The sequence below is a fragment of the Girardinichthys multiradiatus genome, chromosome 21 (assembly GCF_021462225.1).
Source record: "Girardinichthys multiradiatus isolate DD_20200921_A chromosome 21, DD_fGirMul_XY1, whole genome shotgun sequence".
Classification (NCBI taxonomy): domain Eukaryota; kingdom Metazoa; phylum Chordata; class Actinopteri; order Cyprinodontiformes; family Goodeidae; genus Girardinichthys; species Girardinichthys multiradiatus.
In genome coordinates, this window is record NC_061813.1 from 14,743,227 (window position 1) to 14,768,248 (window position 25,022).

At 39.8% G+C, this 25,022-nt stretch overlaps 1 protein-coding gene across 2 annotated transcripts; it reads right to left on the minus strand.

Annotated features, from left to right (window-relative positions):
• Window positions 1-1,246: 1,246 nt before the first annotated feature.
• On the minus strand, window positions 1,247-24,928 carry cngb3.1 (cyclic nucleotide gated channel subunit beta 3, tandem duplicate 1). 2 transcript variants are annotated; one of them, XM_047350458.1, is made up of 18 exons: window positions 24,382-24,928; window positions 22,544-22,691; window positions 20,890-20,983; window positions 11,994-12,148; window positions 11,601-11,900; window positions 11,301-11,509; window positions 10,627-10,677; window positions 10,133-10,219; window positions 9,967-10,031; window positions 9,167-9,289; window positions 8,112-8,253; window positions 4,496-4,655; window positions 4,257-4,354; window positions 3,917-4,000; window positions 3,715-3,833; window positions 3,336-3,488; window positions 3,090-3,240; window positions 1,247-2,193 (listed from the first exon to the last, which is right to left on the minus strand). In XM_047350458.1, the coding sequence occupies exons 1-18, from the start codon at window positions 24,472-24,474 to the stop codon at window positions 2,170-2,172; spliced, it is 2,256 nt and encodes a 751-aa protein (XP_047206414.1). In that variant the 5' UTR covers window positions 24,475-24,928; the 3' UTR covers window positions 1,247-2,169. The 2 variants fall into 2 exon arrangements, with proteins under 2 accessions (XP_047206414.1, XP_047206415.1); XM_047350459.1 differs by lacking the exon at window positions 24,382-24,928 and adding an exon at window positions 22,813-23,635.
• Window positions 24,929-25,022: the final 94 nt, after the last annotated feature.

A 25,022-nucleotide genomic window follows, 5' to 3' on the forward strand; every position in this document is an offset into this window, starting at 1 on the left:
TGTCTTGTTGGAAGATAAATCTCCGTCCCAGTCTCAGGTCTCTTGCAGACTCCAACAGGTTTTCTTCCAGAATGGTCCTGTATTTGGTCCCATCCATCTTCCCATCAATTTTGACCATCTTCCCTGTCCCTCCTGACGAAAAGCAGGCCCAAACCATGATGCTGCCACCACCATGTTTGACAGTGAGGATGGTGTGTTCAGGGTGATGAGCTGTGTTGCTTTTACGCCAAACATATCGTTTTGCATTGTGACCAAACAGTTAGATTTTGGTTTCATCTGACCAGAGCACCTTCTTCCACATGTTTGGTGTGTCTCCCAGGTGGCTTGTGGCAAACTTTAAACGATATTTTTTATGGATATCTTTGAGAAATGGCTTTCTTCTTGCCACTCTTCCATAAAGGCCAGATTTGTGCAGTGTACGACTGATTGTTGTCCTATGGACAGACTCTCCCACCTCAGCTGTAGATCTCTGCAGTTCATCCAGAGTGATCATGGGCCTCTTGGCTGCATCTCTGATCAGTCTTCTCCTTGTTCGAGATGAAAGTTTAGAGGGATGGCCGGGTCTTGGTAGATTTGCAGTTGTCTGATACTCCTTCCATTTCAATATGATTGCTTGCACAGTGCTCCTTGGGATGTTTAAAGCTTGGGGAATCTTTTTGTATCCAAATCCAGCTTTAAACTTCTCCACAACAGTATCTCGGACCTGCCTGGTGTGTTCCTTGGTCTTCATGATGCTCTCTGCGCTTTGAACAGAACCCTGAGACTATCACAGAGCAGGTGCATTTATACGGAGACTTGATTACACACAGATGGATTCTATTTATCATCATAAGTCATTTGGGACAACATTGGATCATTCAGAGATCCTCACTGAACTTCTGGAGTGAGTTTGCTGCACTGAAAGTAAAGGGGCCGAATAATATTACATGCCCCACTTTTCAGTTTTTTATTTGTTAAAAATGTTTGACACATCCAATAAATTTCATTCCACTTCACGATTTTGTCCCACTTGTTGATTCTTCACAAAAAATGAGAATTTTATATTTTTATGTTTGAGGCCTGAAATATGGCAAGAAAAGTTCAAGGGGGGCCGAGTACTTTCGCAAGGCACTGTATTCCAATGAAAAGCATCCAAGCAAATAATCTGGAAATTGAGGGTTATTAAATTTAACAGTCCCCTTTCCGAACATAAATATTTTGTTTTTACGCAGACATCCATCCATGCAAAATAATACACCAAAAAAGCTTTAAATTTCAGCACATTTATTTAAAAGTAGAAGGTTATAGTTTCTTTCAATCGATTCCTCATTAAACAAAAACATGAATGTTGAGTGAAACATTTACATGTACAAGCAAGCGCTTGTGTGAAATGCCTTCATGCATCGTATCCATTTACCAGTAGAATAACAGCATCTTAAAATACTAAAGCAATAGCATGAGCAGATATATAGTCAGTCAAATAACTGGAATAGTCTTATAAATATTTTACATAAGATGCACAAAAAAGCCTAGCATCACATTTAATGTAGATAGCATCATATGATACCCTCCGTAATGAAATAGTGCTAATTAAAGCTAACATTTTGCATTTAACTTATCAGCTGTCTAGTCATAATTTCTGCACCTTATGAAGTCCATGGGCTTAAATCTGTCGCTTCAATAGTCCAGGGTTCTAGAAATGATCTGTGGATGTGATGTAGCAGTACCCTGCAGCAGGTAGTGCACATGTGAGTGAGGAATAGCACAGACATGTTGAAGTGTACCTGTGTTAAATCTGGTTGATTCTGGTCAAGATGAATTCCAGTGGAATACTATACAAAAACTAACCTCATGTTGGAGGTAGTTCACAGCTTGAATAAAAAAAACTTTTATTTAAACCATGACATGCAATTTATAAGATAAAACTTATAAGAATATGACTTAATTAGTTACTTGCTCTTAACAGTTTTATTTTAATGGATTTATGTCTCTTCAGGATTTGAAAAAGATATGAGGAATATTGCTACAGTCCGCATACAGTTGTTTCCTTTTTTCTTCAATGGTTTGTTTTTAATGTCGAAGGCAAATAACACATGGAGCTCTCACTTGTGAATGTGTGACATTATTTGTGATCGAAACGTTTGAATATACAAAAAGGTTCACGATGACATTTAACTTAACATTCTGTTCTTACGTCTCCTCCTCTGCACCTTTCTGTAAAAACAAGACAGGCAGACATTAGCAGCCATATGCAATTTTAATCAGAAGGTTTTACATTCACTCATCGTAGGCACAAACGTTTAATGATGCATCTAAATCATGCTTTTCCAGAGTGAAATGACCATATAGCAAACAGACTAAAAACAAGAATTGGGTGCACAGGGTAAAAATTAGACAAGCTTAGTTCATCCAGTTATTTAGGTTTTCTTGTCAGGACCTGGCCTTTAATCATGCCAAACATTTTCAATAAGGTGGAGGTCATGGTTATTTTAAGAGCTTAATGTCACCTTGTTCCATACCAAAAACCTTTTTCATGCGTGTTTGGAATCATTGTCCTAATAAAATACCCAAAGCTACAGAATTTGGAGGCCATCTTCCTCAATTACTTCTACTTCTACGACTGACAACAGAACAACCCCATGATGCCACCCCCACCATGCTTGATTATTGGAGTGTTGTTTGGTTTCAGTGTCTCACCTCGACTCCTCCAATATAATTTTTTGAATTAATGACAGTTAAATATGTTTTATGCCGGGGTAGAGAAACTACTTGCCACAGGCAATTCTGATCACTAATAAATGTAAGCAGACAATCTTTTCAAATTAAGACCTGAAATAATCTTTAGATTTAGATCATTTAGATGAGTTTATTCACATTTCTAACTTTTTACATTCAAAATTCTCACTCTTGCACCCTATTAATTTTGTTTTTTTCTTTAGAAAATGAATTTGATGTATCGATTTCACCCTGCAAAACAAGAAAGGTTCAAATAAATCACATAAAGCCCAAGGCTAATGAAGCTAATGTCAGTGGTGATTGGCGGTAATCTGACTGAATAGAGAATCGTGAGTGACTCTCCATCAACTTAAACATCAGTTTAAAGATCTCACCTTGAGCTTGTCGAGGAGCCCTGCTTTGCGCAGGTTGCCAAATGCTTTGAGGAACTTTGGGGTTGGGGGTTTTTGTCCAAACAATGCCAGACCTTTCTGTTTTTCCTCTTTGGCTGGAGCCCCTGCTGCAGCTTTGGATTTAATCAGTTGCCTTTATAGATGACAGAACACACATGTTACCAATGCTCAGTGGATTCCAGGTTATAAACCTGCATAACAGGCCTGTTTACCTTGTAAGCGACTCACCTGCCCTTCTTGGCCAAAACTTTCTGAGACTCGGGGTAGTGGACGAGGATGTCAAACAGGTCTTTCTTTTCCAGAACAAACAGGTTCGCGAAGCCGTATGCTCTCACGTTAGCTGTCCGTCTGTTCCCTCCATCTTTAGCAGATTGTAGTAAGCTATAGGCAAACACACACACACACACACGTTAACTCTTAATAAAAAATGTACGAATGGTTTTGATCCAAGCTTATATAAAATCCACAATAATTTCAAGTTCGGGCACCAAATCATCGATTTCAAATCTTCTCTGAAGTTTGCAGTATAATATTTTCAACCTGGTAAAAAGACTGATTCATATGTACTGCTGTGGTAGTTAACCCCTCTCGGATGCTGCCTGCTCACCTAATTTCTCCGAAAACGCAGCCTGCCTTCAGCGTTACAAACACAATGCTGTTGTCAGGTCCTCCCACCACCTGCACCGCTCCACTTTTGATGATGTACATCTCCTTACCGATGTCACCCTGCAGAAGAAAAAAATGCAGGACATCAGATTGTAGCTCAGTGTTAATCTTGGATTATTTCATAATCAGCATACCTCACCCACCTTCATCACCACATAGTCCCCTGGCAGGTAGATAATGGACTTCAGCCTCAGTAACATGTCCACCAACATCTGCTGGTCACAGCCCTAAAACAGACTCCTGTTAGTCCTATTGGTATGATGCACTGTATTTTAGGGTAATTAGGTGGGGTTTAATTGAGTTTACCAAAGATCTTGTTCATACTCATGACCTGAACATTTTAATTTCTATTATTAAAGTATTAAAGTTATTCCAGCATTAAATTTATAACAGCACATTCTCATCTTATTCATCTGTTGCTTCTTTTTTCTTTTCAAACAAGCTCTGGCTCTAAAGCAGAGGACAGAGTTTATGCTGAATCACCTGGAAGAGCTGGATCTTCTGGAAGGTGGCCAGGTTTATATCCATAGCAATGGCGATTCGCATCACCAGAGGCATCTTGTCCACAAGCTCGGACTCATCTGCAGAGGACACAAGAAAATCTTCTGAGTCTAACAGATTTGAGATTGATGCGACATTTAGCAGTTATTTTCAGCCTTTCACTAGTTGAAGTAGTCTATGTTTTTCAGTAGACGTTTTTGTATGGGTAGGTTAGTTCACACCTAGCATTCCCTGAGAAGCCCAGGTGTAGTTGTACCAGGTGCGGACTCTGTTCTGAACCAACTTTGGGATTGTGTAGGTGTTCATGTAGGCGACGCAGCCGTCCATTGATGCCCGAAAGTACGTCTGAGCCGCAGTGGCCGCTCCTATGACGTCTCTCATCTGAAAGAGACAGAAATTACCGCAGTCTTCATGATTATTGGTTGCCCCTGTAAAGAGGTGTACAAAAGCCTAAAAATAAAATGTAGATTACAGAGGCTTGGGGATGTCAAGATGTCACTTTCTATTGCAGCTCTACAGTGTGTTTCTGCCTTCCTTCCCATCCAGCTCACAGTGTGTGGTGCCGAGACAAACTATGGTCCTCATCCGGTCTTATTTATCCAAGTTCCAGCTGTTTTAAATGTGTCGTTTATCGCTCTGCCTGCAGTTAGAGGCAGGTTTAGGTGAGTAGCTAAATTCTTGTAATCATTTCCTGACTCATGAAGGTCAATACACATCTGTTACTTGAATTGCATGTTTTCTTGTTTTTCCCATTTTGAATTGTAGCTAAACCAATCCATTTCATTTTCTTTATTTAGGAACAATATACAACAAATACCAATTTCAATGCAGTTCAAAGGACAAACAGGTCCAATTGACATCCAGACATATAGTGATCAAATAATTACAATCCAATTAAACAGAAAGATCTAATGACTTCATATTCTCTTTCAATTCAATTTCAATTCAGTTTATTTATATAGTACCAATTCACAACACATGTCGTCTCAAGGCACTTCACAAAAGTCAGGTACATACAGGGGTTGGACAATGAAACTGAAACACCTGGTTTTAGACCACAATAATTTATTAGTATGGTGTAGGGCCTCCTTTTGCGGCCAATACAGCGTCAATTCGTCTTGGGAATGACATATACAAGTCCTGCACAGTGGTCAGAGGGATTTTAAGCCATTCTTCTTGCAGGATAGTGGCCAGGTCACTACGTGATACTGGTGGAGGAAAACGTTTCCTGACTCGCTCCTCCAAAACATCCCAAAGTGGCTCAATAATATTTAGATCTGGTGACTGTGCAGGCCATGGGAGATGTTCAACTTCACTTTCATGTTCATCAAACCAATCTTTCACCATTCTTGCTGTGTGTATTGGTGCATTGTCATCCTGATACACGTCACCACCTTCAGGATACAATGTTTGAACCATTGGATGCACATGGTCCTCAAGAATGGTTCGGTAGTCCTTGGCAGTGACGCGCCCATCTAGCACAAGTATTGGGCCAAGGGAATGCCATGATATGGCAGCCCAAACCATCACTGATCCACCCCCATGCTTCACTCTGGGCATGCAACAGTCTGGGTGGTACGCTTCTTTGGGGCTTCTCCACACCGTAACTCTCCCGGATGTGGGGAAAACAGTAAAGGTGGACTCATCAGAGAACAATACATGTTTCACATTGTCCACAGCCTAAGATTTGCACTCCTTGCACCATTGATGCCGATGTTTGGCATTGACATGAGTGACCAAAGGTTTGGCTATAGCAGCCCGGCCGTGTATATTGACCCTGTGGAGCTCCCGATGGACAGTTCTGGTGGAAACAGGAGAGCTGAGGTGCACATTTAATTCTGCAGTGATTTGGGCAGCCGTGGTTTTATGTTTTTTGGATACAATGTGGGTTAGTACCCGAACGTCCCTTTCAGACAGCTTCCTCTTGTGTCCACAGTTAATCCTGTTGGATGTGGTTCGTCCTTCTTGGTGGTATGCTGACATTACCCTGGATACCGTGGCTCTTGATACATCACAAAGACTTGCTGTCTTGGTCACAGATGCGCCAGCAAGACGTGCACCAACAATTTGTCCTCTTTTGAACTCTGGTATGTCACCCATAATGTTGTGTGCATTTCAATATTTTGAGCAAAACTGTGCTCTTACCCTGCTAATTGAACGTTCACACTCTGCTCTTACTGGTGCAATGTGCAATCAATGAAGACTGGCTACCAGGCTGGTCCAATTTAGCCATGAAACCTCCCACACTAAAATGACAGGTGTTTCAGTTTCATTGTACAACCCCTGTACATTCCAATGAATCCTAACCATTGAACAGTGCAGTCAGATTCAGTTATTTATTCAAATTGGAAACCCAGCAAATTGCATCCAGTCAGTGACTTGCAGCATTCCCTCCTCCCGGATGAGCATGTAGAGACAGTGGACAGTCACTGGCGTTGACTTTGCAGCAATCCCTCATACTGAGCATGCATGTAGCGACAGCAGAGAGGAAAAACTCCCTTTTAACTGGAAGAAACCTCCAGCAGAACCAGGCTCAGTGTGAGCGGTCATCTGCCACGACCGATTGGGGGTTTGAGAGAACAGAGCAGAGACATAAAGAGAACAAAGAAGCACTGATTCAGGAGTCCTTTCTATGGGAAGGAAAAGTAAATGTTAATGGATGTAGCTCCTTTCAAGTCAATTGCTATGTCTAGGAGAGAGAAAGGGTTAAACACTGAAAGACAGGGCCATGGAAATCATCGGTAGAGGGTGAGCATTAAGTTGTTGCCAGCAGAAGCTTGGACGATGCCCCTCTCCAGAAAGGTGTCACAGGTAGACACAGAGTCAGGCCAGGTGTAGCTTCTAGGAAGAGAAAAGAGAGAACATAAAGTTAAAAGCTGAAATAACAGCAAAAAATGCAAAATTGGAGAGTAGTGTGAGAATGTAGCAAAGAGGGTGAATGTGGTCGTTATGTCCTCCAGCAGCCTAAGCCTATAGCAGCATAACTACAGAGATAGTTTCAGTTTCAGTTTATTTATTTATATGGCGCTTATTTACAACAATGTCGTCTCAAGGCACCCTGCCTCCCATTCTACTTCTAGAGACTCTAGGAACCACCAGTAAACCTGCAGTCTGAGAACGAATTGCTCTGTTAGGAACATATGGAACAATCAGATCTCTGATGTATGATGGAGCTAAATCATGAAGGGCTTTATATGTGAGGAGGAGAATTTTAAATTCCATTCTGGATTTAACAGGGAGCCAATGAAGGGAAGCTAAAATAGGAGAAATATGATCTCTCTTTTTAATTTTCATCAGAACTCTCGCTGCAGCATATCAGGATTTTCCTGTTAGAAAGCAGAATTAGTTATTTAATTAAGTTGTCTACTGGTTTTGGCCTTGAAAAATCTCTAATGGATTCTATATCTTCAGTTGCTGTCTTGTTGTTGAATCATAAACTCTTGACTTTAAGTGAGGCCTGCTGTGTTTTAGATGTTGGTAGGTCAGCTACTCCGGGATGGTTCACCACTGTGTTTGCCTTTGAACCCCTTTCCGAATTCAAAGATGTCAGTGACTTTGTTTCTGATTTGTTGTTGTAATTAACCCTACAGGTGTACAGCTAATCTCTATTAACTCCAAATTTAATAAGGCAGGCAATTGACCTTTATGTATAATAAAATATCAAAAACATCTGCAAGGAGGGCATTCCAGAAGTCTAATTGTCAGTAGAGTTAGTGCTCTGTGTCTCTGTAATTGTCTCTGTTTCTGTAATCTGACATAGAGAAAACAAAACTTTTAACACCAGAAATAGTAATGGAGAAAAGTAAGAGTTGTTTTTATGAATAAAAAAAGATTTACCTGTCCAATGAGGCTGGAGAACACAAAGACACCAATGAAAAAGTTGGTCATCTGAAAGATGATCTCAAACAGAGTCACAGGTTCTGGAAGGCCCCCAATGTTGATGAGGCTGCGTACTGCAAAGTAATAACAGCGCAGGTACCTGGGGACAAACAGCAGAAAAATAATATTGTTGATCATGCTTGATAAATGTAGTGATGCATCTGGAGTTCAGGTTTTGTGAAAGAAGAAAATCCTTCTGTAAATGTTGTTTAGAGTTTCTGTAGATCACATTGTTCTTGATAAAAAAGTGAATAAACAATAAAAATTTGTCAAATCTATCTCTCTTTGCTTTTGTATTCGTTCAGTACGTTGAATGTTTGGTCATAAGTGACTGTTACATATATGACTAACATAATATTTTAGTTACATTTGCAACCATATATGAAAACACATTGCACAAAAATACACTTAACCCTTTTCCCTCATTATCTGACATGAAATCAGTTTAAACATTTCCAGTCAGAAAAAAAAATTGTATCTCCTAAATGCCAGAATAATGCGCACTGAAATCAATGTGTCTTCAAAACTATTTAGAAAAACTCAAATGATTAAGTTATGGCTTTGTAAGCTTCTGGAACATTTGAGTTAAGTGGCAGGACAGCTGGGTAGTTTTAGGTACAAATGAAACATGCTGCAAGACATCAGGAAATGAATTATGGTTCCTCCAGGAGTCTGGTATTCCAGGGTTACAACCTCAGTACAGAAACAAAAGCCCTTGTGAAGATGTTGACTGAAGCTGGTAAGAGAGTGCCATGATTCACAGTGAATGGCAAAATGATTTAGACGGTATCGAGAAGGTAGTACATTTATTTAATTTCCTTTTTTTTAAAGTGACATATTATGTTCTGTTTAATAAGAGCAGCTCCTGAACATAGATACTCAGCTACTTCACAAACCTTCAGCACCATGGACAGAGTCTAAAAGAAGGGTTGGCACTTTATTCTCCAGCCCTAGCTGATTTTTTTAGGAGACAAAACTTTTTAAACAACAAGTCAAAGATAGAAAGTACATACGCTGTGCCTTTTCCATCATACACCCATGTAGTCGTTGCCAGACCCTGGTGCACTGAGGCTACATAGAAAGCACAGGCGTTGAGATGGAGCATGTAAAGCAGGTAACCTGTGGTACGGGCCACTCTGCATCAGGGATGATAAGGCAGGAGCAGAGAGTGTTAACTGGCATTATGTGTCATATTTAATTCATCTACTCAGCATAATATATGCTTTCAAAGTAAAACTTATTTGCTTTCTCTTATTAATATCTGCTTTTTACAAAGTGATACATAAAACACACTCATTTATTTAACTGTGAGAAAATCAAAATGGAGACACAGGCAGACAGAGACAATTTAAGTCCAACCCCACAGCTTCACAGGAATTAGGCATATATATGTCAACTAGGTTCAGCTAATCAAATCTATGTATTAAAAACAGATGAGAACAACTCTAATAGTGGTCTGAAACACTTATGGGCATTAGGGCAGAGAAAAAATAAAATCACAAAAATTTTGGTCAATAATGGACTCCCTGAGTTGAAATCAGGACACAGATTGCATTCAACGAGCAAAATAAGCATATACTTATGTCATTTTGTTGATTATATTGTTTTCATGTGCTTTAGTGCACAGCACTAATTTCAAAAAGAAGAGACAACTGCAGTCATCTTCAAATTTCACCAGATTTTTAAACAAAACTGAAAACTCAAAATGTACACCAAACCGGGGGGGTCCTAATCATATCCACAATCTGTAGCTCCAGGTTTATTTTCCTGTTAGAGTGAAATGTAATTGTGTTTTATGTGCTTGAGCGTTTACCTCCAGATGTAAGCTTTGGCCATTATACTCTCAAGACGGTCACTGAACTCAAAAAAAGACTCTATCTAAAACACAGAGTGAGACAGAGGGACTCTCAGGGTCCAACATGTGTTGAGAAAAAACAAAGTTTCTCTGTCAGAGTAAAGATAATGTGATCCCCACCTACCCTGATGAAGCGGTTGAATCTGTATATGGTGGAAAATCCGAATTGTAGAGAGAGAAGGTCAAAAGGGACGATGCTGAACATGTCTGTCTAAATAACATAAAAAGGAAGATTTGCACCCCCAAAGTTACAGTGTCTGTAGTCTGTTGTCTAAATAATCCCAAACAATTACTAAAATACAGGAAAAATCTAAAACGTAGACAAGGTGGTAACATGTAAGTAAAACATGTTAGTAGAAGTGAACTAAATAAAAAATCATCCTTAAACCATGCCTGGGCGCCGTTAGTGTTCCACAAAATTAAGAAACATTAATAGAGTCAGAAAGATAAATGGATGTTTTTCCAATGAAGATTTACGACAAAGTTCAGGAAGGAGAACAAAAGGCTTTGTTCACGACAGGCACATTTATTTTGTCAACTAGGTTTCAGTGTCTAAAAACAAAATATGCTTTTTCTTATTCTTACAGTTAAATATGGAACATATAAATACATTCTTACCTTAAATCGATTAGATTTCCGATAATGGACTTTAGTCATAGCTCTGTCTTTCTGCAAGCACAAAGGGATTTATTGGAATTGCACATGGCTAAAATGTACTGGAGAGTCAGAATAGGCGTGTTCTGGGATTTGTTTGGAAAATCTGAGTTTTCAATAATTTTAGGGCTTTTCTTAATTTTGCAATAGCAGAACAAAACAAAAAAAAAAAAAAAAAACCTCATGTAATCTGCTTGTTATTTTCTGCAGTGCTTCTTTAGATGAAGGCTCTAATGTTCCAATTTATAGATTTGAAAAACTAATGTTCGGATGTGAAAATGTGATGCAAAAAAACAAAAACTACATAAGACTCAGATCTTCTGATTAGTTTATTACTTAACGAAGGTTAAGTGGTTGAATTAGCACTGATAACATTGACTCCGCCTGACTTGCTCACCAAACTGTAAACGAGAGAAGTAGAATTAAACTTAATTCCCGCAGTTTGCTCAGAGTGGCCCAAACATATGGAGCACATCTAATTTCACACTGTCAGAGTCAGGGAGAAATGGCAGCGACAAGCAGTCACAGAGAACACGGTTCTGCATGCTACTGAGCCTGTTAAACCTGTCCACTGGGAAGCAATGGACTGCCCCGAACCACTGGGTTCACCTCCATGACAGAGATGCTTTGTGACTTACAATAATGTCTCCAGCTTTGACAAACTGCAGTCGAGGCTGCCAAACCACAATGTCAATGATGTTTACAACGTCAGAAAGGATATCAAAAAATATCCAGAACGGGTTGGCAGTTTCACTGTGGTAAGGGAAGGCCAGCCGGGCGGGGCAAAGCCAGACGTTGTAGTTGTAAGCAACAGCTACAACTGTCAACCAGGCGATATACCGACGATCTGATGAGAGAAATAAAGAGAGATCTGAAACAATTCAAGCTGTAAAATTAATAGGTTTATTCACTGAAGTAGTGCAACCAGCATTGTGTACCTGTGAAAGGATCAATGGTGCGTCCCAACACTGTATCCAACTTCTGCTCGACTGGATGGAAGAGGACATCAAAGCAGGAGCAGCTGATGTCTGGCAGAACCTTTGCCTTCCTCCTGGCCTCCTCCGCCAGCCTCTCCTCCTCTGCTTTCTTCTCAGCCTCCAGTCTTTTCTCCTCATCTTTTTTCTTTTTCTCCTCTGCCTTTTTGGCTGCTTCCTCTGCCTTCTTTCTGTCTTCTTCTTCTTTTGCTATCTGCTCCTTTTCCTTCTGTCTGACATAGTCCTCTTTTCTCAAAACAGGCGCTGAAAAGGCAAAGGATCATGATGGGAAGCATACTTCTGCAGTCATTTCTTGTGATATCAAATAAATCCAGATTATATCTATCTAAAACTTACTAACAGGTGGGGATATTTCTGGAGATGTGGCGTAAGGGTCTATAGCCTTCTCTTTGAGGATTTCAGTTCGTTCTCTTAATTGCTTTATGACACTTCTAAGGACATTATCTGCATATCGGGAGTAGACAACAGGGGGTGTGGAAGGGGGTTCCTCACTGAAAACAGGAAATGAAAGAATGACAGTGTAGAGTGGTAAAGCAGAAGCTGCAGGTTAAGAGGTATTACATAACCTCCGAAGATGAGGGCCTGCTAAAGCACCTTGCAAAAATATTCCAACCACTTTGTGACGTTTTAACACTTTATAAACACAAACTTCAGTGTATTTTAATAGGAATTTTATGTTACTGACCAACCAAAGTAGCGCATGACTGCAAACGGGTTGGAACCTGACCAGTTTTGCTGCCACCACCATGTTTCACCATGGGAATGATGTGCTCATGATGAAGAGCATTGTTAGGTTTTTCATACTTATAGCATTCTGCAGGGAGGCCAAAAAGTTCTATTTTAGTCTTATTTGACCAGAGGATCTTCTTTCACATGCTTGTCCCATACGGACCCTCCCACCTGGGCCATGGATCTCTGCTGCTCCTTCAGATTTATCATGGAGAACTTGGCTGTTAATGATTAATGCTCTCTTTGCTTGCCCTGTCGGTTAAGGTGGGAAGCCAACTATTGATGGGGTTGCAGTTGTGGAATACTTTTTCTATTTTCAAATGGTGGACTGAACTGTGCCTGGTGAGATGTTCAAATATTACATTTGTTCACTAATTAGATTGTTCTCTAACAAACCTATGAGACCTACACAGAACATCTGGATTTATACTAGGGTTAAATTACACACATAGTGGACTCTATTTACTAACTATGTGATTTCTCAAGGCAGCACGTTTCCATGGATTTTATCTGGAGCTATCTTTTCTTTATTTCTTTCTTTATTTTTTTTACCGTGTCCTGTCCGGCACAGTAGCGCTCAGAATTATTTAGAGCTAACTGAGTAGGCGGGCTGAATACAGATGCCAGCCACACGATTCAGATTTTTATTTGTTAACATCTGAAAACCTTGTGTTGTTTTCCTTCCACTTCACAATCAGGTGCCACTTTGTGTTGGTCTGTCACATTTTAACGCGTCAAAATGTAAAATAGTTCAAGAGGCTGTCAAAATGAGGTGAGATCCTTCCATGTATCCATGCGGAAATTAATTAAACCCTCATAATTAGATCAATGAAATATACAGCAGTAAATGTTCACATTTTAAAGCTATGAAGTCTTTGGGGCCCATATGGTGTATGTTTTAATTTGTCTTTCTTTTGCAGAAGTGTATCACTATGATTGAGTTTAACAACAATCAGAGATGATGAAATTAGAGCCTAATCTTTAGAGTATCAAATAAATAATGATCATGTTACATGGATAAGATGTCATGAAATAGTAAAATTAGTATATCTTCGCACTCTGGAACTGAGGACTGAAGAGGCCTGTATGGAGTCACACATTAACTGTGACTAGAGTTGCCAACCGTCCCTTGAAAAACGGAATCGTCCCGTATTTAGAATAAAAAGTACGCGTCCCGTATTGAGCTGAAACGGGACGCACATAGTCCCGTTTTATTAGGTGGATCAAAAATCTTCACTAAAATGTCAATAGAATTAATAAATGATGGGGTGCTTTATATTTAACATGACAGTAAATTCATTACCAGCCATATCCTGCTCTGTGACCAATGAGCTGACAGAATATTTCGGATCATCTCATTGGCCAGCAGGTACCGTTGCTAAGGATAGATACAGGTGTTACGTCGATTCGCGTTTTCCCATCAGATACGGTTTCCCCAGCGTCTCCTCGCCGCTTACGCGACAAAAAAGGCCCGTGTTTGTTCAGCAGGCAGGCAGGCAGGCAGGCAGGCAGACAGACAGACAGACAGACAGACAGACAGACAGACAGACAGACAGACAGACAGACAGACAGACAGACAGACAGACAGACAGACAGACAGATAGATAGATAGATAGATAGATAGATAGATAGATAGATAGATAGATAGATAGATAGATAGATAGATAGATAGATAGATAGATAGATAGATAGATAGATAGATAGATAGATAGATAGATAGATAGATAGATAGATAGATAGATAGATAGATAGATAGATAGATAGATAGATAGATAGATAGATAGATAGATAGATAGATAGATAGATAGATAGATAGATAGATAGATAGATAGATAGATAGATAGATAGATAGATAGATAGATAGATAGATAGATAGATAGATAGATAGATAGATAGATAGATAGATAGATAGATAGATAGATAGATAGATAGATAGATAGATAGATAGATAGATAGGCAGGCTATTGTACCCTTTGTCCTCAGCATCATGAAAAATAAGTGGACTGATGTGAGGAACAAATGTTCTACAGAATTAATGAGAAGTGAGCTAATTGTCAGTCTAATTAATGAAATGTCCTGCTCAGAGTTTTACTCGGTAGTCCTGAAAAGCAAACAACTCCTTGCAGCAGCCAAGAGCTCAAATGAAATATAAATGGAAAAAATAAGTTGTTTCTACATAATTCAGTACTGCATTTTTTAGTTCACTAGTTCAATATTTTTTTCACCACAACTGTACAGTCATGGCCTTTAAGGCACAAGTGTTTATGTTTACAACTTTTCTGCAGACTTTTTGTTTGCACTAAATGCATTATTAAGAAAATGTTTTGCATTATACTGTTATGCTTTTTTATATAGTTTTAAGTTAAGCAGGACGGAGGGCTTTTCAATAGTGGTTTATTTATTTTAGAAGGATATTTGTTTTTGTCTAGTAATTTTATTTTGCAAAAAGAATAAATTATTTTATAAATTGCTGAATAATTGTTTTTCCATGGATATTTGTATCACTCAAAAACATGCATCGAATTAAACTTGGGTTCGAGTCCAATGTTTCCAAAGTCATTTCACACAAAGAAAAAGGGTAATAAAAATCACCAGGCCGCTTGAGGTGCAGACAGTGGAGTTGGATAGCCCTACCAGGAGGTGTCCCTTATTTATTTATCAAGGAGTTGGCAACCCTAACTGTGACTGTCTTATCTTTTTCAGAAGTAGAAAACTACAAGTATAATCAAAGAAAAATGTATGATGATTTTCTATTTTTCAACAATTATTAAATGTAATGAAGAGGGGTAATGTTAATCAATTGTGATGTATGAATAAAAATGAAGTGATGTTTTTTTTCAAGCTGTAACTGGGGAGGCAGAGTCATAATATTAGGACGGGAGCGGCAGAGGAGGGCCAGCTTCACGGGAACTGGGCATTGATGGAAGGTCAACGAGCAAGCTCAAGTCATAACAAGCATGGAGCGAGAAACGAGAAGCCAGGTGCATGCTATTTTTCGTCAGTCTGAAGTTCGAAAAACAGGCAAAAGTCATAACACAGGGAGCCAGCTGCAGGCTGTTTACAACTCTGTCTACGGAGGCTAGGAGACAGCACCGAAAAGTCACGGCGACCACGTAACTCAATGATGGGAAAGCTGGCCCGGCAACAGGGGGTGAGGAGTGAGGCTATCTACACTATAAAAACTGTGCCAAAAAAAGAAATGGGGTTGTTTCCTCGCAGAAAACCAGTGAACAAGATTGGACGGAGAAAGAAGCTACAAGAATCAGAAGACCGGAGACGCAGCCCCGCTGACAAATTCTGCATTATAAAGAGGATCAACCTGTGTGCCCTGAGAAGAGCTGCAACTCAAAATTGAGAATCTGAATTTCATCTGTTGCATTTTTACCAAGACAACTGAAGTGAACTTGGTCAGTGAACAACTGATTACACTAAGTTTCAGGCTTCTGGAAGTCCTGAACTAACTTCAATTACACCTCAAAGATTTCTTTCAACTATTCAGCCTCTGGAAGCTACCGACTTTTGAAACATATGCCAACAAAGTTTCTGTTTTTTAAATTTTAAAATTTTTAATTTTTTCCCAACTTGACCATTGAAACCCCGAGCATCAGCTCTTGTCCACTTAGAGAAAGAAAACTGAAGATTTGCCTTTCACTCAAGAAGACAACATTGCCTACTGAACAAATCATTCCATTCGGATCCATGTTGAGCCTCCGTCTCCAAAGCCTCTTCAGCCTTACCAGTTTCAGCATTAGGGAAAGATAGGTTAAGTTGATTTATTTATTTCTGTTATTCAAATTATTACGTTTTGCTGATTTTTAAGTTGTTAGTGACCCCTGCAAAAGCATTACTAATTAATACAATTCTAGATTTATTGTGGACAGTCAATAATTTGAGTCACCTTATTTTTGGGTTTTTCGTTGGTGGTAAAAAGTCATGTTGCCTGGTTCCAAATGATTTTAGGAGGTTTTTATAGGTTGCCTTAAGCCAAACTTGTTAAAACAATGCCCTTGGGGCTCGTGCCGAGCCACTAAGCTCAACCTAACCCATATATCAATTGCAAGTTGTAAACTAGGGAATGAGCAGCCGTGAACAGAAGTGACTATCGAGGAGTGGATGACTGCTGTGGGCTACTTGGTCGTCCAGACCACTAGATGAAGAAGGGCGAGACTTTTGGATGCAGTCTGTTAGAGGTTAGGCGAGTCATTTCCCAACACCAGCTTAAACAGCTTTTCCAGTAAACCTGCTTAGTAAGACCTTCCAGGTTTAGGGAAGTCCAGACCCGTTGGATGGAGAGCTGGATTGAGCAATCCCCTCAGAAACAGGGAAGTAGGATGGAGGGGTTAGCTCATCGGACAACAAAAAGGCATACTTTGAAACAGTACTACATTGGTGAATTTAAAACATTTATTTAAGTTATTTATAATACAGATTTATTTTGCTGTGCAGATACATTATCCTATTCAAAAACAAATCTACCTTGCTGGTGAGAGAAAAGCTGATTGTTTCAAATTAACTCTTGCTTGCATGTGAATGCAGTCTGGGATCATTCTCTGTCCCAAACACCACACTAAGCGCATAATCTTCTTTCCTGATTTAGAAGTGATGCTTCAGGTCACAGATGGATCATGGTGTTTTTTTGCAGTAGTGTTACAGAATGCTGTTTGGGGTTCATACAACTAAATGCGACTAAACTGGGTTCGATTTTGTTCAACTTGTTTATACAGCAACAATTCACAACAAATGTCATCTCAAGGCACTTAACGTGACAAACAGATCCAATTCATTTCGAAGAATAATATAAGAGAAACTAATCCTTTCTAGACTGAAATAAAATCCACCCAGTTTATTCCGTTATAATCACGTCAGTTTTATCACCCAACAATAAATGTTTTAGCAACCACTTCCACGTGTCAACATGTAACAGCACTTGGGCAGTCTCAGAAATACTACATACCTGAAGACTGGAATTACAGTTTCTTTTTGAGCATTTTTTGAGCATTTTTCCATAATGCACACAAAGGCCCCAATAATGCTGCAGCGTCTGGGTGCAGAATCATCTCTTATTTGTAAGGATAGTGTAGACAAATGTAGGTGAAGAGGTACTGAAGCTTATGTAGTAAACTGATGTGTGGAGTTATTTGGTCTTTAAATAGACATAGCTGAAGCAGGATCAAAGATATACTTGGTCAAGCCCTTTTATATAGCTGCTGATCACTGGGTCAGGTACCTGGCAAGCAACTGCTGTATGGTCTGAAAGTCAGCACAGGATTCAGCTTTCTTTTTTTTGCTTAGGCTTCAAGTTGCTTTGGGCTTATTTTTGGATTTCTACATCCAGGGACTTTGTAGAGTTCTGTCATGTCAAGCTTTGCTGGGACTGATACGATTTCTAAATGCCAGGTATACCTGCCATCTACTTACAATTATGCAATGGAAGGCTTGGTTCTTCCAGGACACTTTGCTACATTACATAATTTGAAACTGGACATATGGAAGCGAGATCCTCAGCGAGTTTTCCAAGCCTTTACACTGGTAAGATAGCTCCTCTTGTAGTGATCTTATTATCTTTTTTAGTTCTTGTTTGAATTTGAAACCTACCATTAAGCAGACATCTATGATGATGCAGAAACCTTCTGGACTTGTCTATAACAAATCTTTGCTTCCTTAAGATATGTCTCAATGGGCAGTGGAACAGCCAGACTTGTAGAATGGTATGTTTTGTAAAATGCCACACCACTGATCCACCTTGGTAAGTATTAATAGACCTGTAACTACTATCTACTACTAATTACTACACTCAGTGAAGACAAGATATCCTCCAGTGTCTGTCTGATCTAAGTATTTATTCAACAACACCCCTTCTGCTTGAACAACATGCCATGGAAGGTACACAACAACTTTTCTTTACAGCACTGAATGTATCTGGATAACATGCCTGCAAGAGGATCAACTGCAAGACAGCTCAGAGCTGTGAATAGGGTTTCCCCTAGGGGAAATCCCACACATCTTAAGCTTGATGAGTGTTGCGTGTTGAAGGTTGAACCCTTTTGGTTCGGCAACACTGGCTGCATGATCTGGAAGCGCACCAGGCCTAAAATCACGATGGATCATCTTGTATGATGTGAAAAGATAAAGTGAACCATAATGTGGAGTTTGTGGTTGCAGGTTTGTTGTGGAATTACAATCTGCAAAGGGCTACTGTAAGAAAGTGGATCATGTACGGTCATGATACTGTTGCTTGTTAAAGATGATGATTGGTTCAGTCAGGCCCTTGTGGCCACTCTTTAGATCTACAAGCAAAATTATAGTGTCATGCCTTAAGACAAACTTAAAGAGTACCGCGGTGTGGCATAAGGCACCTTTAAGACTCATTGGACACACGGGGCTGAACACATTAGGTTGTGTTCAGCCCCGACACTCAATATGTCCAATTAAATTACTAGACTTCACCCATGGTTATTCATAGAGGTGCCAACGCATCTGAATAAATAAGCTTCCAAAAGGAATGCTGGGATCTTTATGTTTCTGCAAATAGTCTTACCAGATATATTCAGACGTGTTCTTTAATTCTATTGGTATTTATGTCCTTGGTGTGGACAAAAGATTTTCTCCAAAATTAAATTTTCCTAATAAATTTACTGCATTTGTTTGTACTCATGCAAATACTTAGGATCCTGAATCCAGCCTTCATAACAGTCACTCTTTCAATTATGCTTATGTACAAGTCCTTCTCAAAATATTAGCATATTGTGATAAAGTTCAATATTTTCCATAATGTCATGATGAAAATTTAACATTCATATATTTTAGATTCATTGCACACTAACTGAAATATTTCAGGTCTTTTATTGTCTTAATACGGATGATTTTGGCATACAGCTCATGAAAACCCAAAATTCCTATCTCACAAAATTAGCATATCATTAAAAGGGTCTCTAAATGAGCTATGAACCTAATCATCTGAATCAACGAGTTAACTCTAAACACCTGCAAAAGATTCCTGAGGCCTTTAAAACTCCCAGCCTGGTTCATCACTCAAAACCCCAATCATGGGTAAGACTGCCGACCTGACTGTTGTCCAGGAGGCCACTATTGACACCCTCAAGCAAGAGGGTAAGACACAGAAAGAAATTTCTGAACGGATAGGCTGTTCCCAGAGTGCTGTCTCAAGGCACCTCAGTGGAAAGTCTGTGGGAAGGAAAAAGTGTGGCAGAAAACGCTGCACAACGAGAAGAGGTGACCGGACCCTGAGGAAGATTGTGGAGAAGGGCCGATTCCAGACCTTGGGGGACCTGCGGAAGCAGTGGACTGAGTCTGGAGTAGAAACATCCAGAGCCACCGTGCACAGGCGTGTGCAGGAAATGGGCTACAGGTGCCGCATTCCCCAGGTCAAGCCACGTTTGAACCAGAAACAGCGGTTGAAGCGCCTGACCTGGGCTACAGAGAAGCAGCACTGGACTGTTGCTCAGTGGTCCAAAGTACTTTTTTCGGATGAAAGCAAATTCTGCATGTCATTCAGAAATCAAGGTGCCAGAGTCTGGAGGAAGACTGGGGAGAAGGAAATGCCAAAATGCCAGAAGTCCAGTGTCAAGTACCCACAGTCAGTGATGGTCTGGGGTGCCGTGTCAGCTGCTGGTGTTGGTCCACTGTGTTTTATCAAGGGCAGGGTCAATGCAGCTAGCTATCAAGAGATTTTGGAGCACTTCATGCTTCCATCTGCTGAAAAGCTTTATGGAGATGAAGATTTCATTTTTCAGCACGACCTGGCACCTGCTCACAGTGCCAAACCCACTGGTAAATGGTTTACTGACCATGGTATCACTGTGCTCAATTGGCCTGCCAACTCTCCTGACCTGAACCCCATAGAGAATCTGTGGGATATTGTGAAGAGAACGTTGAGAGACTCAAGACCCAACACTCTGGATGAGCTAAAGGCCGCTATCGAAGCATCCTGGGCCTCCATAAGACCTCAGCAGTGCCACAGGCTGATTGCCTCCATGCCACGCCGCATTGAAGCAGTCATTTCTGCAAAAGGATTCCCGACCAAGTATTGAGTGCATAACTATACATGATTATTTGAAGGTTTACATTTTTTGTATTAAAAACACTTTTCTTTTATTGGTCGGATGAAATATGCTAATTTTGTGAGATAGGAATTTTGGGTTTTCATGAGCTGTATGCCAAAATCATCCGTATTAAGACAATAAAAGACCTGAAATATTTCAGTTAGTGTGCAAGGAATCTAAAATATATAAATGTTAAATTTTCATCATGACATTATGGAAAATAATGAACTTTATCACAATATGCTAATATTTTGAGAAGGACCTGTATACTGTAATTATCAAAATGCACTGATTGAAAAGGGATCAACTCCAACCTTGAATCTGAATAATCAGTTCACATGACTTCTAAAATGTAAATCTGTCATATCCTATTTCTTGAGCAGATCCTAACCCAAACTAAGTGAGGCTCCCAGTATGCATCGTCTTGTCCACATTCTTACCCTTGAGCCCCTTCTGGATTTAAAGGGGCAGCAGGATCTGGAGCTGGATCTGCAACAGAAGCTGGAGCTGGAGCCGGAACTGCTGGAGCAGGACCTGGAAGAAATAGTTAACTGCAGTAAAGGCAACATATTGACTTTTTCATAAGCAAATGATGTAAATATTAAATGTAATTTGAATAAAGATAACAGACCAAGAATCTTCTGCTATACAATGTTGATTCACTGGTTTATAGTGACAATACTACATACTGTAAATATGTGTTTGCTTTGATGTTCAAAGACACAAATATAGACCAGATCAGTTTGGTATGATCAACTGCAATGGCAACAAAACAGGCAACTTGTGTTCAGAACATAAGATTGGGATCTGTGAGTAGATGAGTGGACCTGAAAGAGCTGTGGACTCCTGTGGCCTTCATCTTGAATCATTTCGGACTGTTTTGCACTCTGTAGAGCGTAAAAAGTATAATCTATGGTTTACATACACTCATCATCGGCATGACTTTCATATTTACTTTAGGCTCTTAGTGATGAATGTGAACCATTTCTTTCAGGGTGGCCTCATATAAGATACAACAGCTGGGAGTTTTAAAACAAAATGGTTCAAATGTACTATATGCTGGCTATTCTCTAATCTACACACGGTAAAAAATATGCACACAGCTTCAAATATACAGTATACACACAATCCCTAAACATATTTTGACAAATATCCCTTTCCAACTTGCAGAGAAACCACACAGTTTTGTAGGCACCAACACAACTTTTAAAATAATTCTGGCCAGGTTTTTGTCCCATTTTCTTGGTGGAATTGCTAGACTGTAGTTTAGCCTGTTTGTCACAAATACTTTATAGGGGTGATGTTAGGGTTAATAGAGCTCAATATTAGCCTACTTTATTGATTCAAAAACTATTCTTTTTGTGTGTTTGGGATTTAATTATGTCCACGTTTTAACAATTTGACATTTGTAATCTGAGGTGAAGTTAAACAATTTGGAAATATTCCCCCCTCGTTATTCCAGCCACTTTCAACTCACCAGTAAAACTGGCATCTAAAGAAATACCCTCAGCATGATGCTACAACCACCATGCTTCACACATGGTTGCGTGTTCTTTGAAAGCCTCACCTTTACTCCTTCAGATACTGAAGATACTTTTTATCAGTGTGACTGAATAACTACATTTGTGCTTGGTAATTGGATATCAGAGTTCTAGCGGTTTCCTCGTTCATGGTTACAAAACTGTGTTTTGTATGCAACTTACAAAGGGGACATTTAATCAAATATTAATAGTGCTTCATGTATATAATGGAGCCTGTATGTATTATTCTGTCTGTGTGTGAGTTGGAAAATTCAAAACAAATTCTAAATCTCTGTCAAGGTGTATGACATGACATGAACATGCTAACAAGTTTCACCAACCGAAGAATAAAATGCATTTTTAACACCAAAATCACCAATTCTGACAATGCTAAAGTGTGTTACTAGACTCTGGCAAAACATCAAAGACTGCAGGTCTGGTTCCCCAGATAATGACTCAACTAAAATTCACATTCATCTGAAGGGCATTTTGAATTGTGAGGCCAAAACTGTTCCTGCAATCTAGTAAAATACAACTAAATCTGGATTTTACATGAATATAAACAACCTCTCACCTGTTGTCGGTTCTTCCTTCTTGGGCTCATTGTCCTTCATGTCTTTTATTTGCTCATCGCTTTTCTCTGCATTTTTCTCCTCTGTCTTTTCAGTTGTTGCCTTTGGTTCCTCTACTTTTTGATCTTTCTTTTCTGGTAACTTCTCCTCCTGTGATTAAATTAAACAAGGGAAAGTTGTTAGGTATTTCTTACTGAAACTTACGAAACTTGGCAAATTAATAGTTTTTCTGTGAATTCCAGAAAAATGAGAAATAGAGTTTTTTCATTACGGCGGTTCACAGCTGAGCGCGAAGTGGTGGGGATGAGAATCACCTCCTCCGAGTCCAAGACCATGGTTCTTGATTGGAAAAGGGTGGGTTGCCCTCTCCGGGGTTGGAGTGGAGCTCCTGCCTCTAGTACGTGATTTACCAGTCAGTCTAATTTCCTACCCTTACCTATGGGCATGAACTTTGGATCAAGACTGAAAGAAGGAGATCCCAGATAAAAGCGGCTGAAATGAGCTTCCTCCACAGGGTGGCCGGGCACTACATTAGAGATGGGGTGAGGACCTCAGCCATCTGGGAGGAGCTCGCATCAATACGAGTGGATAGCTTTGTGTCATAGCTTAGAAAGCTTCTGATAGGTTAATTTAACACATTTAAGTTAGATGGAGTCCTACCTGTGTTTATGTATTTTAAAGCAAAGGCTCAAACCTACAGCCTACTTGTGTGACATCATGGCAATTCTTTTTAAGAAATCAGCTAAATTATAAAGAAGAGAATTGTGGACCTCCACAAGTCTGGTTCATTATTGAGTTCATCTGTTCAAATTATGTGCAAGTATAAACAACATGGGAACGGGCAGTTGTTCTATTCTACATAGAGTCAGATGCTGTATTCCAGAGATGAATGTGTTTAAGTGTGAAATGTGTGTATCCACCCCAGAACAAAAGCAAATACCTTGTGAAGATGCAGGTTAAAGCTGCTGGAAGCCAGTCATTATCCTCTGTGAAATGAGTACTGCACTGACATGGGCAGAAAGGCCACTCAGAGAGGAAGAAGCCACAACTTGATTACAGCTTGCAAATGCACTCAGGGACAAAGACATGTCCTGTGGTCAAACGACACCATCACTGAAGTGTGAACATTGATACTTTTGGAGGAAAAACAGTGAAACTTGCAAGTCAGAGAACACCATTCCGACTGTGAAGCACAGGAGTGGTAAGATCATGCTATGGGCATGTTTTGCTGCAGGAGGGACTGATGTACTTTACATAACAGAAGACATCATTAGGAAAGATCTCAAGACATCAACCAGTAAGTCAGAGCTTGGCCACAAACAGGTCTGCCAAATTGTCTGTGACTCTGCGCTTCCCACCACATTAGTTCCAAAGTAGCTAAATGACAATAGTTACTGCAGTTCTGTCAGGAGGAATGGACCTAAATTGCAGCTAACTATTGTGAGAAGAGTGAGCTTGTAGAAGAATAGTCAAAACATTTGACACAAGTCAAGAGTTTAGGGCAATTCTTCCTGAGAAAGAAAAAGGTTGCATGTTTTTCTATACAGTATGAATATATCTGGTTTCAACTGTCCAAGGTGGGCAGAAAAGTCCACCTTGTGGCCAGTGAGGTACGAATTGGGGGTTCATGCAGGAATCTGGGTTAAAACAGCAGCTCTACTCCACATCACTGCTAAGCTGTCTCCAAAGCTTTCACTGATTACTATCTGGTTTATTTGGAGTTATAGTTAAAAGATAAGCCACTGAAAGATAAAGAACTGAACAATTTGTTCAGGTGTCAGGTAGATTAATGTTTTTTTGTTTCTAATTCTATAAAAAATAAAGTACAACCAGACCTTACCTTGGCTGGTGGAGCTGGTGCGGTTGGAGGAATGGCTGTTTGGGCAGGCGGAGGTTCCGGAGCCCCCCACAACCTTCTGAACCAGCTGAACATTTTGGGGGGATTATCGGTGGGCAACAGCGAGCAGGTTAGTCCATTCACTTCTCCTTGCCACTTGGTAGCTGATGAAAACCCTGTGAACAGTCTCTCAGACTAAACAACACACTGAGGCTTTTAAATTTCTTAGAATCGGTAATTCCCTTTGGGCACTCCCTCTTTCTGTTGGGGCCAGCACCAGATGAACTATCACATCCGCCAGTCCCTGCCAGGTGGAATAAGGGTTTTTATGTTGTATTGGAAAGAGTCTGAATGAAAACAGTTCAAGTATCTTGCAATTATTACATATTAGTTACATAACGGATAATTTAAAGATGAAATGAAACTTTACACAGAAGCAGCTTTTCGTTAGTTTTTAAGGTTAACCCCCATGAAAGAGTGGATTTTGGGCTAAAGAAAATGGTGTAAAGTTTCACTCTTCTCAGTTTTTTACAATTCCCTCTGGATGCAGAGTTCAGGAAGAGACCACGCAGCTAATCAGTCTTTACAATGTCGCTATCCGACTAACAGGATTAAACAGGATCTGCACCAGAGCTTCTGCAGTA